Raw genomic sequence first — 16,885 nt, 5'->3', positions numbered from 1 at the left:
CAGGGGAGTTCCTCTACCTCTCTATCCCCTGGCATTATACTTCTCATTGAAAGCATTGACCGCTGGAAAAAAGAAGTTGGTTAGCATATGACAGTATGTAGCATGATCTGGGTAACCACTTACCAACAGCAATTTGTCTATACAGCCAGTTCCGTGAGCTTTCGTCTTGAACAGGTATGAAGGGTCCGTTTGCACCACCCTTCAACGTGATACTCATTCCCGTGCGCTCCTTGGAGATGGTTTGGATATCCGTGAGACGGATATCCCACTCAGTAGACAGCTTCTTCGTGCGCACTAGCATGATACGTGCGTACGTCAACAAGACCAGCATGTCTCGACCAGGAAGCTCTAGGTGGGCAATGTAGTCCTCGTTGAAGTATTTGCCGTCGTCCGTGGTCTTCAGCCAAAACTGTCCGAGAGCCTCGCGCTGCGAGTACGGGCGCACAATGCCATCAGTACCAATAAAGCGAGTGAGTCGAACACGATCGAGACCTTCGGCATCGAAAACGGTAGTGGTGTTGCGAACACCTTCTGCCAGATCTAGAAGAGAATTGTTAGTCATGAATACCAGAGAGAGAGAATGGTTCAACTTACTGGAGGCAAGATCGAATGCACCGATTGCTGGCTTGGTAGCCAATCCAAGAACACCCTTTCCAACACCCTTGAAGAATCCTTGGATACCTTCTTTCTCGGCACCTTGCAGTGGATGACGTGCCAATCCACCGATACCGCTTGCTAGACTAGTTGCAAATGCATTGCCACCAGCCGTGATTCCATATAGCGCGTGCTTGGGGCGGTTGCGCACCTTGGACATCCGGCGCTGGGTTTGGAACTCCTTATCAAGAGTGGCGGCGGCGAGACCCTTGGACATACTTCCAGTGAGCTTGGCCATACTATCCGAGAATCCAAAGACGGACTTCTTGACGAAGCTTGTGGCACCTTTTGCGATACCCATACCAAGCTCTTGGGGACGGTCGGTCATGACCAGACCTTGATATGGCTCATAGAAGATGGCGGCGACACCAGAGCTGACATTATTGAACAAACCAACAGGGTTGCCCAAGAAGTCAGCCGAACCGAGAATGATATGGATCTGGCGCAAGAATTCTTGGGTATAGTGTGCCCGGATATTGCCGACCAGGCTGGGGAAAGAGACACGGGCATTCTCGAGCATAAGAGCATTGAGTCGAACAGGCGCATCATTAACATTACCCATTGACATTGTCATGACGTTAACAAAGAACATCAACGGGTTGGAGGGTTGCATAGCATCCTCTACATTGACACGCTCGGTACGCATGAAAGAGATATCCATCTGCATGGGCTGGAGATGAAGGAGCTCGAAGTACACATCCTGGCCGTTGTCTGCCTGTTGCGGCTCTGGAATGTTGAGGTCTTCATCACATAGTTTGCCTTCTTGTTCCTCTGCCCACGAAGCACCCGGAATCTTGACAAAGTCAAGCATGGCAAAGACAAAGTCCTCATCCAATTCGAGTGTCATTTGCTGCAATAGCAAGGTCGCGTACTTGATATAGAGAACACCGTACGAGTCGTCCTTGACCCGTGTAACCATTGCATGGAAGATCGGGTGTGCTTCCATCTCCTTGCCAGTCTTCGGAACAACACTGGGGTAAAGCAAGATAGGGAAAATGCCACCATAGAGTTGATTATCGATCTGGATCCACTTGATTGTAGTGTTCAGAGTCTGGTACAATACCGACTCCCTGAACTTGATCTCAATCTCGCGGAATGTGAGATATAACAGCTCCTTCAGGTTCTGGTTAATCAATGAGATTCCAATGCCACCGAGGCGAAGTTGGGCCTTGAAGTTGACGTCCGAATTCATTTCCTTGACCTCGAAACCAGTGTTCGTGCCGGTCTGGGAGGGTTGTCCTCTTTGTTGCTTGTACATGCTCTTCGACGGTTTGAAGTTGGACAGCACGAGAGTCTGAGTGGGGCCATCAGCAGCAATGCTGATGTCAATGATCTTCTGGTGTCCGCCAGGCTGCGAAGGTGGGATCCGCATTGGGATCAGGTTTCCTATCTCAGCAAGCTTGATATGGCGTTCTTTGCCCTGGCAGGTCAACACGAGCGACTTGTTCTTCGTCGCCGGGTAGTCCCATGCATACGGCATGATACTCCGCGCGGGGATCCGATACCGGATCGGCCTCCAGCCGCTAGTCTGGTCGTCTTCATCGTCTTCCACATTTGGATTGGCTTGGTAGAAAATGAACTCCAAATCGCTTTCGTTACGCATGGAGAACGGCCAATTGCGAGACTCGACGCTGAAGTGCAAGAAAAGAGTTGCTCCTTCCAAGATGATATCAACCTTGATCAGCTTCTGCCGCTGATTCGCCTTGGCCAATTTAACGTGCACAGTTCCAACATCTGCGATGTTGAACGGAGAAGACCATTGATTGTTGACGCCCGGGAAGCATAGGCACAACTGTTTCTCTTGTACTTGGCGAAGGAAATGGAGCGGTACCAACTGCCCGTTTTGAACCTGGAGTACGTTGGACGAGCCTGGCTCGCGCACTAGAAGATCTTCGCTGAGCTTGCTTTTGAGAATGAAACGTGGAGCAAGAGTGACCACCTTGGTCAACTTATACTTGCCCTCACCTTCGGCGACAGACACTCCGGAGTGGAACTCAGATCTGCCTTGACGATCGGGGAAGATGACCTCAAATGTACTGCCAATAGCCTCGAAACTCTGCGGCTTGCTCCATGCAGAATCGCTGACCTTTAAGATAGATCGGTTTCGTTGATCCTCGTTGGCATAAGAGTACATGTATGGGAGTGCACGGCCCTCATCTCTTGGATCGGCTCTGAGTCCTTGGCCAGCAGCATTTCTCGCAGACTGAAGGAATGCTTTGCTCTGAATGTCCATGGGAAGGCCAGTCTTGTTCAAGATAAGGTATGGACTGTACACAGAGACCTTGAAAGCACCACCGCTGTTAGGAATGTTGAAGTAATGGAGCTGCAACTTGAGTTGAAGACCCCGCTCATCCTTCAGAGACAAGGTATGCTCTCTGCGATAGTCCTGAGCATTGCCGTTGACGATAGCAAACTCGCTCTGGCGGAAGACCGTGTCTTGCAGATCAATGCTAAGCAACAGCAAGTGGGACAGCTCCACGACGTGGACGGGACTGACACCCCCCTTCCTCAGGAAGTTCGTCCAATCCTTCTTGGTGTTCTTGTCATAGATGCGGTACTTGAAATCGTAGGGCAAGAGGTTCTGAATCTCCACGGGAGCGAAGATTCGGATTCTCATGTAGGGATACACGCTCGTAAGCGAATCTTTGCTATCGTATGTTGCGTTGACTTGGAAGTAGAAGGGAGGAGACTGCTGTCCGCTTTCGCTGACGCACTTGACAGTGCGCGTGGGTCGCTTGATAAGGTCCTTCCAGAACAGTCGCTCACCTGACCAGTCATATCCGAAACCCTGATCGGGACGGACAACAATAGAATGAAGATATGCTGAGCCGACAGGTGCCGGTCGTGCATCGCCAGGCAAAATCTTCTCGATCTTCAACAAGTGGCCTTCTCCGGGGCTGAAAATGCCCATTTCCACAGGAATTTGGGTGTTGTTCTCGATAAGAAGTGGCGAGCGGAATGTGATGTACTTCACATTATCGGGTCCCAGCTTGACTTCCACGAGTAGCCGGTGAAGAACATTTTCTTGCTTCGGCTTCAGAGCGTAGATAGTCTCGCCCTCCCGCACAACAGGAATGCGGCTGACACTATCAAAGCCACTGCCTTCCAATTTGACACCAACCACTCCACCGTGGCCTTCTGGTGTCAGCGTTTCACGGACAGCGGTAGAATCTTCAAATCGCCATGGGGATTCTTCGCCATCACTAAGTTTCGCCGCCGGGCCTTCATCTCCTGCGCTGACATCGGCCCAGACTCTGAGATCAAATCCAGTATAGTTGCGGATTCTGTATGGGGCATCAGCGCCTCTTGGCTTGGAAAGAACATCCTCTTCCGTAGAGAGGAACTGGAAGGATTTGGATGCGAGTGCAATCGTGGCAGATGTTACGGTAAGCTCCATCGTCTTGTGCGAATACACATCGAAAGAGAAAACATCCGGGTTGATCTCCTTTGCCAGGTGGAATCCCAACTGCCAGGGCTCGATCAGCGGCTCCCAGGCCGACTTCGAGAAGTTGTACACATTCAAGAACGTTTCGAAATTGGTATCGGCATTCAGTGTTGATGACCAGTCGCGCACATCAACGTTGAATTTCTTGACGCTCCAATCGAGCAAAGGTAGATCGTGTAGGTCGCCAATAAGAATGACTCTAACTCCGTCGATCTTGGCAGACATCTCTTCGCGCTTGAGGAGAACTGAGCTTTGTGTCGTAATTGTCTTATCCAGGTTTGCAACGCCTTGACTCAGGCGACGGGCTCTCTTAGCAATAGTAGAGGACGTCTTGCTGGCAGAACGCGCTCTGGTTGTTTTAGCATCCGTGATTTTCTTCGCCTCTCCGCTCTCAATCTGCTGGGAATTCTGGGCCCTCATTTCAGAGGCCTTGTTGACAATCTGGATTGCCATCAGGATATCACGCAGAGACAAGCGGAGGACCAGAGGCTCAAGGTGAACCTCAATGGAGGTCAAAGCAGATCCCTTTTCTTGCGATCGGCTATCAATGGACATCTCAAGTGTGAAATCATCCAGAATGCGGAGTCGAGACGTCTCAAACTTATCCATGCGGCACAGGAACATGCCCACTTTTTGAATCTGCAGAGTCGACACATTTTGGTGGGAGATGAGAACTTCCTTGGTACCAAGGACGATAGCCTCGGAGTGAGGAATGGCAGGGTTGGCCACCATGATCACCTGAGCGTCGACAAGGTTCACCCGGAATGATACGGTCATGGCCGCTCCTGTGGCATCGCCTGAAGAAGCCTCGGTTATAGCCTTATCGGGACTTGCAGCAGTATCAGACTCGGACTCGGACTCCTCAGGTGTATCACTCTCATCCTCCACCACCTCTACTGGTTCTCCAGAGGCAAATGCAGACTGGCTGAATGACTGCAAAGCGGACAGATAATCCAATGCAAACATAATGCGAGGGCTGTCAATAGTCAGCATCGCAACGAGATGCTTCTCTGGTCCTCCAGACATAGAGACGCTAGCCATGAACTGCTGCTGGACATCGTTGTTGATCAAAGACATGATGTTTCTGAACTTGTTCGAGTCCTGCTTGCGACTATCGCGGATGGAGAAGGAATGAATGAGAAGCTCTGACTCCAATGAACCATCGGTCAACACGCGCAGCTTGACTCGAGTGTCATTGAGGGAGAACTTGGACAGACTCGAGTCCTCCAGGCGACCGACGGGTTGGTCGTCGTTTGCTAGGATAAGCTCCAAACCGACACTGTCGACCTTAAAGATCATATCAAGTCGTACCCAAGTCTCTTTGTTTTCGCCGTCATCGGCGGATGCTCCTCCCGAGTCATTTTGCGCCTGAACAGCCTTTGAAGTAGCCTCCCTCGTAGGTTCAGTCACTGACGGGGGCAAAGATTCCATAGCCTCAAGCTCTTGCTGCTCGGCATCTGTGGCAAACGCGCTCGGTATCGAGTTTGACAGCTCCAGCAAGAACTTGAGCTGACTCTGGGAAATACGAAGGTTAATGGGAGACAGAGAGCCCTCAATCTCCATGTCTGGTCGTGGGTTGTTTGCTTGATGCTCCAGATAGCAAATACTAAATTCCAAGTTCACCTTCTGGATCATCTCCAGCTCCTCGGATGTGCCATCTTCGAAATGGAATTTGGAGGTAAGGCGAATATTGCGGACACCAGTGGAGATGACATTGACAGCAGGGCTGTCTTTTCCTTCTTCCATTGGGACAAATTCATTCTTGGCATAGATTTCACCGAGGTGAGCAGTGATTGTGTCTCGAGGGCGATCATCCTTCATAACACGAGGGAAAACTACAATGGGCGTCTTCACAATAATGTCAAGGCGCACACGGGAAGCATTCTCCTGAAGCTGGTTGGCCTGACTGGCAGCGGCTTGGCGAGCTGCATTGAAGATGGCTTGCATCTTGCCAAACTTGACGAGGAAGTTGATGATCTTCCGGTAGGGCTCCTCCAGGAAATTGATCTTGATTGAACCAGACCGTAGATAGACCTCAGAATCATAGCCAGGGTATGTGTCACTCTCGGGGTCGAAGGTCTCGTACTTGAAGTCCGCGAAATCATCTCCTTCTATGGTCAGAAGGCGCCGGATATCAGAGTCCTCCGCGGCACCCAGGTTGACATCGTCGACCAAAGTTAGACTGCCTATCCGAGACTGAATGAGCATTGAGCTGCCCACGAGGAAAATGCCAACGTCGGCAGTGTTCAAACTCAAGGTTGCCAAGCGGACTCCGTCGTTGTTAAGAATGAGAGCAATACTCTTGAGATTAGCCCTGATACGAAGCTTCCCAGCTTGCTCGGGCTTTTCTTCCACATTGGGTGTTCCTTCAATGGCCTTGTCTGTTTCTGGGTTGGGTTGAGTCGGTTGTTGAGGATCTGTGAATGTAAGGAGGATGAAGTCCAGAAGCGTGAGAAGTGTTTTCCTTGTCACAACAAGATTGATAGTCGAAACTGATATGTCAAGGTTCATGGCAACCCCTTCATATGTTGAGTCAAACTCAGGAGACTCGGGTTTGACCCGTACCATCTTCAGCTGGAACAGGTCCTTGTCTTCGTCAGCATCAAAGCCTTTAGAAGAGATGATTCTCTTGAATTCAGGAACTGGATTCTCCTCAATGTAATCATCGACGCTCAAAGATTTCAGAACGACCTCGGCGACCATGTCATAGGGACGCATGTAAAAGTCTAGCTCAAATCCTTCAGCAACCAGTTCAACCAGCAACTGATCCCGCTGTGGGTCATGGGGGTCAGCACGGAAGAGTGAGCCACGGAGACGGCCAACAGTGAATTTGAATTCGAAGTCTCGGCGATGGATATTGGTCGGTGTATCCACTGTCTTCTTTGCCTGCTCGCTTTCTACTTCGACCTCCTCCTCCTCATCATCGTCAACAACGGGAAGGTCACGCTGGGCTGATGGTTGAAAGGATGATGATCTGGCTCGTGTGGCTGTGGCTGCTTCTTCCTTGGCTACTGCTCCGGTAACTGGATCAGAGGTAGACTTGTCCGCATCGAATTGCGGGATTGCAATATCAATCAATTTCATCAATCCCTTGTATTTGGTGTCTGATATTGATGCATGAAGCTCTGGCAGGTGTCCAGAGATGCGTGTTCGGGTAAGCTGTGTCACTTTTGGTACGATACACATCTCCAGAGCAAAGTCGACATTGATGCGGTCGATGATGTGGAAATTCCTAGACTCGACATTGGTGTTAAGCTGCGCTTTTGTTGCTTCAATGCCAGGTCCGATGAGGACTTGGGTGGAGTCCAGTTTGATGAGGAAGCGATCGTACAGCAGATGCTCTAGTTGCTTGTAATCTTCCTCCTCGTACTGTTGTTTCTGCTTGGACTGAAGGTCCCGCATCGCTTGCCGGTCGACTAACTCGCTGTTGACACTAGCATGACCGGCGTCGATAATCAAGCAAAGTGAACTTGGTTGTGTGATACTTTCTGGGACAATAATCAAGGGTGCGTGAATATCGAATTGCGCATCAACCTTCTTGTGCTCTTGCAAGGCAAACTCGAGGCCTGCCCGGGTTTGCTGGCGCAGTCCTTCGACAGTGGCACCCGCGGTGTCTAAAAGAGCACCAATCGACTCCATGTGTCTTTCCGGTGGCTCAAAGAACTGGACAATTCCTACGAGGAATCGAGGGTTGTAAATGACCTCAATACTCTTCAGCTTGACCTTCACCGCTGTATCCGCATCGCTTTCGAGCGGGTTCTTTTCCAGCTGCAGATGGAACAAACTGTCCTCATCCTGAACATCATCTGCGCTAGCCTGGGAGGCAATATCATCGTCGTCCTCGCTTAGCTCTTGAATCTTCTTTGGTTCAGGGGGAGAATCCTTGACCTTAACAATCTGAGGATAGAGAGTCCCGGCAGTAGTGCCATCATACATCTTCAGTCCTCCGAGGTCAAGATCAAGGAGATAGGAATCAGGGCGTTGAAGTGCTTTGGCCCGGAAATTGTCGAACACCAGCTTCATAACCTCATTGGCTGATCCGTGAGGGTCCTGAATTAGAGTGAAGCTACCAGCACGAAGACTCCAATTGACCTGGAGCTTAACCCATTCGCGGGGCACATCCACACTCTCGGCGATGGCTTTCTTTTCGTCCCAGTCAATGGCATTATACAGCTCTTGCCGCTGTTCTTCGGTCATGGTGGTCTCTTCGGACTCCTCTTTCTTGGCCCCCCAGAGCCAAGAGGACCATGATTGCTGTTCTGCAGGCTTTTTGACCCCAACATTTTCTTTTCGTAGCTGGTTCCTCGCAAGTGAGCGCCAGAATCGGATATCCTCGTAACTGAGTTTTGCTTCCAGCTTCTGCATTTGGTTGGTCTCTTCGGGGGTGAAAGCTTCTTCCTTCTTTCTTTTCTTGAACAAGGCAATGTACGCGATGCGATCATCTCTGCGCTCCTTGATATAGCCCCAAGTCCAGCGTCTATTACGTTCGTGGATCTTGCTAAGAACGGCTTCTCCAGCGAACCTCATCCATGCCCCGGGGTCTTCCTTTGGTGATGCCTTGGGCTGGATTTTCTTATATTCCTGATGGCGAATGAAATAATGGAACAGATCCACCAGCATCAACGCGTCGCGATATTGTTTGTCATCGAGAACGAAACCGAGCTCATCGAAGAGCAACCGTGCTTTGATTGCGGGCCGATCGTATTTGCCTGACTTGTCCATCTCCAGCCCAGCACGGCCACTGACGGGGCGCAACATGAATTGGTTTCCTTCGTCGGCATCAATCGCAATTCTCAGTTTTTCCATCAACTCAGCACGGCCAATTCCCTGGGCCTCTGCGCCTATATCGGAGCCTCGCCCGGTTCCGAGCAGTGTGGCGTCTGTATTCCAATAAACCGAGAGGGCACCGAGGACGGCTAGTTTATGTGTGACACTGGAGTCGGATTGGATGAAAGTCGGATTCCATTCCCCGTCTGTGCTGACGGCACTCAATTCCTTGAGCGTCACGCCGACAGCAAACGGATGCCCAGGTGATGAGATAGAGTCTTCGTAGCGGAAATGCACATTCTTGATAGAAATCTGCAGGTTGTCTACCACGGCCGTGATCATGCTCTGCGTGAAGCTTTGGTTCCGGCGCTGTTCCTCTTGACTCATGCCTTCCGCATTGCGCTCGCGCAGAATCTCGGCGCTCTCAATTCGTTCCATCTTCAGCGCATTCTCTCTCTTTTCTTCCTCCTCCGGATCGTAATCCGCATCTTCTCTGGGTGCCGCGAGCAGGAAGACATCTTGAATCTCGACTTTCACCGGTTTGCCTCGTAGATTTGACCATGGGATCGATAGTGTGAGCTCTCCGAGGTGGCCTTCGACGACGTTCAGAGGGAGGCGTAGCTGATCGAGCGCTTCACGGCGCAATTCAAGGTTCCGTAATTTGACGTCGCCTGACCAAATTCCGATGTTGAGCTGTGTTGCATCGAAGTTCTTGACGTAATATCCCAGGAACCGGTTAAGTAGGTTAGCAACCACTCCCTCCAACATTGCTGCGGCGTGCAGCCGTAGACCGGGCCTGGTGGTTGGGCTCTATGGCCAGGGCGGATGTCAGTGGGTCGGGGATTTGATGATAGTCTGTAATTGAAAGCCGTTGGAAAGTCAGTCGCGATCCAAGTGAAAAGGAATATCCAAGCTTCTTCATTGAATAGGGCTCTTACGCAGTATAAGAGCTGCTTTCAAAAAATCTGGCTAATAGGGGACATCCAAGCCATCCAACTAAGCGGGCTGAGAGCACACGCGATACCGAGGTGGAACCTTTCCCCTCCAAGCAGAGCGGAAATCGGTTAGGAGGTGACTGACTAGGTGTCAGATTAAGGAAGGTGGTAAGGAAATCACAAGCGCTAAATTTGGACAGAATGGTGTTGGGTAGGTATTCAAGCCAAGCTAATGACCTTGATTGCGTGGATTAAGAGAGGTGCTATCTGTTACGCAAGTTGTATGGGAGGTACTCGGTACAAACAAGGTACAGCTTATTACGCCCAACAACGGGTATCATTTCCGCCTACCAAGTATTTGAAAGGTACAGGGTACTCGAGCTAGGACACACTTGGCACTACGTGGGTAGTTGGGGGCCAGTAATAAATTCAATGTATTTTGCCTTTGGGTTATCAAGTTTAAGCACGAGGCAATGCACTTGAGAACATGCAATGGTACATATGTATGTACTGTACCGTACTGGTGGATACAACTTGTTTACCCCAGTGACGTAACCAATGTTAGGGCAGCAGCCCCCGAACTTGACTGGATGTTGAAGATTTTGATGCCTGAGGCGAAAATATCTGCCTTGAGCTACAATTTGCAGTTCGGGTCGCTACGGTCCGCCCGAAAGCAGACCACACCTCATCACTCGGTCACTTCATTTCTAGATCTTCTTATTTGTTCCCCCCCGGAAAATCTACGCCGTCGACTTTGTGATCAAGTCACTTTCCGGGTGTATACCCTTAATCTCCACTCTTCCACTTCTGTCTAGCTTTTTCAAGGCCAATTGGGTGCGTTGACACATCACACTGCTCTCCGGCCATACCCGAGGCTTTTCTCCTGCGACTTGCTAACCCGACAACGAAAAAGCTGTATATCTCGCCATGTACCGCAACGCCGCTGCCCGCTCTGCGCTCCGCGCATTCTCGAGCTCCAATGCCTCCGTGGCTCGCTCCGCTCTGGGCAACCAGATCTGCAAGGCCCAGATGACCTCGTCTGCCCGCAGTCTGCTCCGTCCCGCCTCGCCGAGCTTCGCGCTCGCCGCTCACAAGCCTGTCACCACCGCTCTTGTCCGCTACTCGTCTTCTTCGGCTAAGGTAAGAGACGACATATAGCATGCGATTTGCGCACAGGCACACAATAGCTAATTGCCGGTACAATAGCACGATGATGACGATGTCGATGTTATGGCGGGTATGAAGTCCGAGGCGGTACGTATCGACATTCGATTGTGAAGCTGGGTCTGCATATGCTAATTGCGCAAACCACCAATATAGAAAGTTATCAAGGAGACCTTCAGCCTGGCCGGTGTCCCCAAGGAGGCCCTCTATCTCGGTATGGCTGGTGTTGTCCCCTACCTGGCCACCTCTATGCAGACCGTCTTCCTCTCCTACGAGATTAACCGCGCTGCTGCTCTTGGTGACGGTCTGATCTTCTCCGGCCAGACCGCTGAGCTGATGCTGCACATGCTCGAGCCCATCCAGGTCGGCTACGGTGCCGTTGTGAGTGATTCCCGAGTCTAGACTAGCCTCTTGAGTAATCGATTAAAGTTTACTAATCGCCGTTTCTGGTTAGATCCTATCTTTCCTCGGTGCCATCCACTGGGGCCTTGAATGGGCTGGCTACGGCGGCAAGTTCGGCTACCGCCGTTACGCTGCCGGTGTGATCGCCCCCGCTGTGGCCTGGCCTACTCTGCTATTCCCCGTCGAGTACGCTCTGATCAGCCAGTTCCTCGCTTTCACCTTCCTGTACTACAACGATGCCCGTGCTGCCGCCGCTGGCCGTGCTCCTCACTGGTACGGCATGTACCGTTTCGTGCTGACCTTCGTCGTCGGTGCCTCCATCGTGGCTACCTTGATCGGCCGTGAGCAGATCCAGCAGACCATTACCTCCGAGCACAGCATCAAGGACAAGATCAACGCTCTGATCTTCCTGCAGAAGAAGGAGAAGGAGGAGGCCGAGACTCGCCGTCGCAGCGAGATCGAGGATTCCGAGTAAATTAGCCTTTTGACAAGGCGAGGGGCGTCATACCCCCGAGACTGATCCCCATGTTTGCATTACCCGTGATTTCCTGTAGAATATACGCAGAACGCACTAGGGCGGCCACTGAAATTTTCTTTTGTTCAATTGGAGTGTCGATAGTTGGAGATAGAGTGTTCTCGTCCAAGTAACAATGTTTTCTTTTTGTCTTTTGAGAGGAATTGAACAATCCACCATCGAGTGGGGAGTAGATAATGTTACGGGTCCACAGTATAAGGATTCAGGTAGTATCACGAGGCCCATGTATGGGCTCCATGAAAAAAAAAAAAAATGAAAAAAATGAAAAAATGAAAGAAAAAAAAATGAATAGCGCGAAGCATTCAATCAGCTATACGCGCTTGGATCAAATATGATTCAAAGCAAAAGTACAATGTACTTCCTAAGATGTATATCCATGGATCTATAAGGGAGGATAATCGGCTTCGTCACACGGGTTGCCGCATATCGGAGGGGTACTCAAAAGGAATATGTAACGGGACAATGATACTAGGGCGGGTCTCATTAGAGTCACGGGGTGCCGAAAATATTGACTAGAGATCTTTTATGGAGGAGCTAGCTGAAACGCTTTTGAACATTATGGAAAAGAGGTACTTTTGTGGAGGCATGGAGCTGGCTTGGAAATGCTTAAGGAAGGTAAAGCGAGAGCTGCATGCGAGGTACACAGTAGTAACGCCCCGATGGCGCCAGAAAACATACTCGGAATCCACCTAGATCGGCCTTTTCTTTTCTTTTTTCCTATTTCCCTTATTTTTTCCCTTTTTTTTTTTTTTCTAGTCTCTTCTCTATAATATCTCGCACGTCCCTGTCCCTGGCAGGTTTGGCAAGATCTCCCCCTCTCCACGCCTTGGGGATGGCCTCTTATAGGGCAATAAGGCCGGTTCACAAGACCGGTTCTCCATGGGGAAGAACCTGGTACTGGAGACGTCATCTTCCCGGGATAAATAAGTTATCGATTTGACTATGCTGCATCAAGCATAAATGCCAATGTGCCAATGCTTAAGACAAGGATCTTGATCAATAAGAATGAGACCCGGGAAGTAGGGAGTTAAAGATCAGAGGCAGTTCCCCAGAGAGAGGGGTTGATGCGCTCGAATGTTCTTGGCCGCGACTAGAGCCCGCTCCGGGAATGGGGATTCCCCATTCCATTTCTTCTCTTCCCCATAGGCTATAGCAAAGAATAATTCAATAATTCTTCCAGATAGTGGGATTTTCTCCATGAATAGGAATGATCCAACTAATCTGCAAAGAATGTAAACTAATAAAAAGGGGGTTCTAGAACTAAGGGACCGCAGGGGAAAAATGGACCGTGTCATGTGTACGATCGACGGGGGCTTGTGGAGTGCCTAGGCTTGGAGGGATGGGGTTCAGAGGGAGAGTATACGATATAGGAAGGTATAGAATATATATGGGATTATATTGACTTGAATATAGAAGTGGGAAATAGGAATATAGGGTGATATAAGGTGATATAGCTACGGAGTATCCATGTATAGTCAATATTATAGAAGCTCTATTAATAAAATGGGTAAAGGGCCAAAATAGTGGGGGAAAGGTGACGAGGTCTTCTGATCAAAAAAAAATCCCCCGAACCGGATTTCTGGTCTTTTTTTCCCCCCCACCTGGGCTTTTTTCCAAGTCCACCCCTTTGGATAAAGAGGGCTGCCCTGGTTCTTCTGGATCTTCGCTCTTCTCTCCCATTTCCTCTGCTTCTACCTACTTTTTTTTCTTTCTACCTACTCTATCTACTCGGCTTACCACCTTCAACCTCTCAATCTCTTTTCGAACAATTACAACCTCTCACCTTTTATTCCGTTTTTTTTTTTATAACGGTGAAGACTATCACGTTTTATACCTGGCCACTTCTCTGATACGTCACGCTCCACTTTTCTGCCACGGGAGCTGGTCCCCGTATCCCAACACCGCCACCTCGTAGTTCTCTTCCCCCTCCGTCATTCCCCTCTTTAAATCCTGAGGACAGTAAAATCAGTCTTCTCTCTTTAATACCTTTTTTTTCCCTACACATTCTGGAAGATGCGAAACCCATTCGAGTTGGACTTTGAGAGCGTCGATGGAGACTCCGAACCCGCCCTGGATTTCGAGGCCCCCGAACAACATGTGCACCAGCACGTGGAGGACCAACAGCGGGAACAACTGAACCTCAACTATCGTCCAAAACAGACTGACGATGGAGAACGGGCTTTGCTGCAGGAGGATGAGGATGAGGATGAAATGAAGCATCGATTCATTGGTACCATTGACCAGGGTACAACGAGTACACGATTCATTATCTTCGACTGCACAGGCGTTCCTGTCGCCAAATACCAAACTGAATTTCATCAGATTCATGAGCACCCAGGGTAGGTGTTAAAACCCCTCTTTTGCAAATCCCGACTCAATATTAATTGCCCCGCACCCCCACAGATGGCACGAACAAGACCCTTACGAATTGGTTGAGTCGGTATATATCTGTATCGAAGAGGCCATGAAATCATTCCTTGCCCTTGGCTACTCCACATCCGATATCGAAGCCATTGGCATTACCAGTCAAAGAGAAACCGCCTTGGTCTGGGACTGGGAGACCGGCGAGCCCCTGCACAACGCAATCACTTGGACCGATACTCGTACCGTCAACCTGGTACGGGAATTGAAGGAAAAGCCCGGCGCCGATGAACTCCGTAATATTTGCGGTCTACCCCTCTCCACATACCCCTCATCGGTTACGCTACGATGGATGCTCGACCATCTGCCCGATGTCAAGTCGGCATATGACGATGGCCGGGCTGCATTTGGAACTGTCGACAGCTGGCTCATCTACAACCTCAACGGTGGCCCTCAGAACAAGCGTCTGGTTACGGATGTGACCAATGCCTCACGAACGATGTTCATGAACCTCGAAACCCTCCAATACGACGATCGCCTCTTGAAGTTCTTTGACATTGACCCTAAAAAGATCCGTCTGCCCGAAATTCTTCCCTCTGCCGATCCCGAGGGTTTCGGTAGAGTGGCCGAAGGGCCGCTGGAGGGTGTCCCCATCACCAGTTGTCTGGGTGACCAGGCTTCGGCACTGGTCGGCCACTGTGCCTTTTCTCCAGGAATGGCTAAGAACACTTATGGCACCGGATGCTTCCTTCTTTACAACGTTGGTGAGAAGCCGGTTATCTCGAAACACGGTCTCTTGGGCACAGTGGGTTTCCAATTAGGGCGAGACCGTAAGGCCGTCTACGCACTGGAAGGCAGTGTGGCCGTGGCGGGCAGTGGTGTCTCTTTCCTAATGAATAACCTCGGCTTTTTCCGCGACTCGCGTAAGGTCAGCGATTTGGCCGCCAGCGTGCCGGATAGCGGTGGCTGCATTTTCGTCACTGCGTTCAGTGGTCTCTTTGCTCCTTACTGGATCGATGATGCCCAGGGAACTATCTGTAAGTCTCGAACACGGTGCTTCGTCTCGCAGAAAGTTCAATCGCTAACCTTCACTAGGGGGAATCACCGCCCACACACAGAAGGGACACATTGCTCGTGCAACCATGGAAGCGGCCTGCTTCCAAACGAAAGCTATTCTCGATGCCATGGCAATGGACAGCGGCAAGAGCCTGACAGAACTGGCTGTTGACGGTGGTATGAGTAACTCCGACGTTTGCATGCAGGTACGTTTCGATGTTTTTCTCTTTTCAAATTCCCAGACCACACCGCTAACTGTGATGTTTCATTAGACGCAAGCCGATATTATTCAAATCCCCGTCGAACGCCCCTCAATGCACGAAACCACTGCCCTCGGCGCCGCAATCGCCGCCGGCTTCGCCATCAACATCTGGAAGGATTTCTCCGAACTTAAGCACATGAACCGCGCCAATCGAGCCTCCTTTACCCCAGCGATGTCCGTCAAAGCCAGCGGCCGCATGTATAAAAAGTGGTCCAAGGCCGTGGAGATGTCACGCGGCTGGATGGCCGATGAGGACAGAGAGGAGCACAATGACGACAACGACGAATAAACAACTTTTATACATATTCCTTTGAGATGACCCCCCCAATCGGTACATCGACCCCGCGACCCAGTTTGTGCATCGCATACCATGCACGATATATACACACGCGCAAGAAGCAAGAGAGATTTGAGACAAAGAGAGACAGAGAGGTTTACATGAAGATCATATCAACCGGGTATCGCACATATCCTCTCTTGGATACCCGGATTGTTTTTTTTTTTGGAGGGGACGGTTGGACACCTCGTGGTTCCATTTATACATATTTAGAGAATTTCCGACTAGAAAGTCCGTCCTAATAGGCGTTGTCCGCCGACGCCGATGTCCCCTTCATCATGACCGTTATGACGGGAGTCGTTGGTTTCAGAAGAGCTTTTTTCATTTTGCTATTGGCTTGCTCCTTGTGGAGCTCGACCTGGCACATGTGTATATACAAACGGTTTTTTTGTGAGGAAATGAAGAAAAAAATTCTAAAAACATTATTTCTTCAAATCAGTGTACAACGTCCAAGTTTACTCTCTGGAACCCAAACAAACAGTGGACATCAACCCGCCATATCCTCGGGTGCTGTGGATTGGGGATGCATGAGTGTTTTCGAGGGTGTCGAAAAGGAGGGGGGGGGGGGGTTATAGTAAAATTTCCTGTAATGGGCCACGACTTCCTAAATGTATAGTTCATAAATGGAAGGAATTATCACAGTATCCTCATCCCATCCACGTATCATCCATGGATTCACTGCCGGACCGGAGAAACCCCATTACATCATGACAGTGGAGAAGTTCATTGACGTGATCAGTGCCTGCCCAGGTGAAGTCATAGTCCCCCGAGTGGATTTAGAGGCTTGATGCTTGTTGCTTCCAAGGTTGCTAATATTGGATTGTAGACGTGCAAACTAGACTTTTATAGTATACTATACACGGTACAAGTATACTAAATATTTGGAGTATATATCTCTATTTTCATGCGAAATGATTTCGGATATTTTTTTCTTACTTTCCCACTGTATCGTTTTTTTTTTACGACC

The 16,885-nt window shown here is 50.0% G+C and overlaps 3 protein-coding genes across 3 annotated transcripts; 2 read left to right on the top strand and 1 right to left on the bottom strand.

Annotated features, from left to right (window-relative positions):
• Positions 1–11: 11 nt before the first annotated feature.
• Positions 12–9,634, bottom strand: N7517_006986 (membrane morphogenesis protein VPS13; the record flags this gene model as incomplete). The annotated part of the gene is made up of 3 exons (XM_056724716.1): positions 12–62; positions 124–540; positions 595–9,634. 3 exons carry the CDS (start codon positions 9,632–9,634, stop codon positions 22–24), a joined length of 9,498 nt encoding a protein of 3,165 aa, XP_056580966.1. The 3' UTR covers positions 12–21.
• Positions 9,635–10,728: 1,094 nt separating this feature from the next.
• On the top strand, positions 10,729–11,842 carry N7517_006985 (DUF3429 domain-containing protein; the record flags this gene model as incomplete). The annotated part of the gene is made up of 4 exons (XM_056724715.1): positions 10,729–10,941; positions 11,008–11,055; positions 11,122–11,346; positions 11,420–11,842. The coding sequence occupies 4 exons, from the start codon at positions 10,729–10,731 to the stop codon at positions 11,840–11,842; spliced, it is 909 nt and encodes a 302-aa protein (XP_056580965.1).
• Positions 11,843–13,915: 2,073 nt separating this feature from the next.
• Positions 13,916–15,870, top strand: N7517_006984 (glycerol kinase; the record flags this gene model as incomplete). Its single annotated transcript, XM_056724714.1, has 4 exons — positions 13,916–14,241; positions 14,306–15,300; positions 15,359–15,525; positions 15,592–15,870. 4 exons carry the CDS (start codon positions 13,916–13,918, stop codon positions 15,868–15,870), a joined length of 1,767 nt encoding a protein of 588 aa, XP_056580964.1.
• Positions 15,871–16,885: the final 1,015 nt, after the last annotated feature.

This window comes from Penicillium concentricum (genome assembly GCF_028827145.1).
Source record: "Penicillium concentricum strain IBT 3081 chromosome Unknown utg000002l_segment0_segment0, whole genome shotgun sequence".
NCBI lineage: Eukaryota > Fungi > Ascomycota > Eurotiomycetes > Eurotiales > Aspergillaceae > Penicillium > Penicillium concentricum.
The sequence above is the reverse complement of the archived record's forward strand: the minus strand, read 5'-3'. Positions and strand labels throughout refer to the sequence as shown.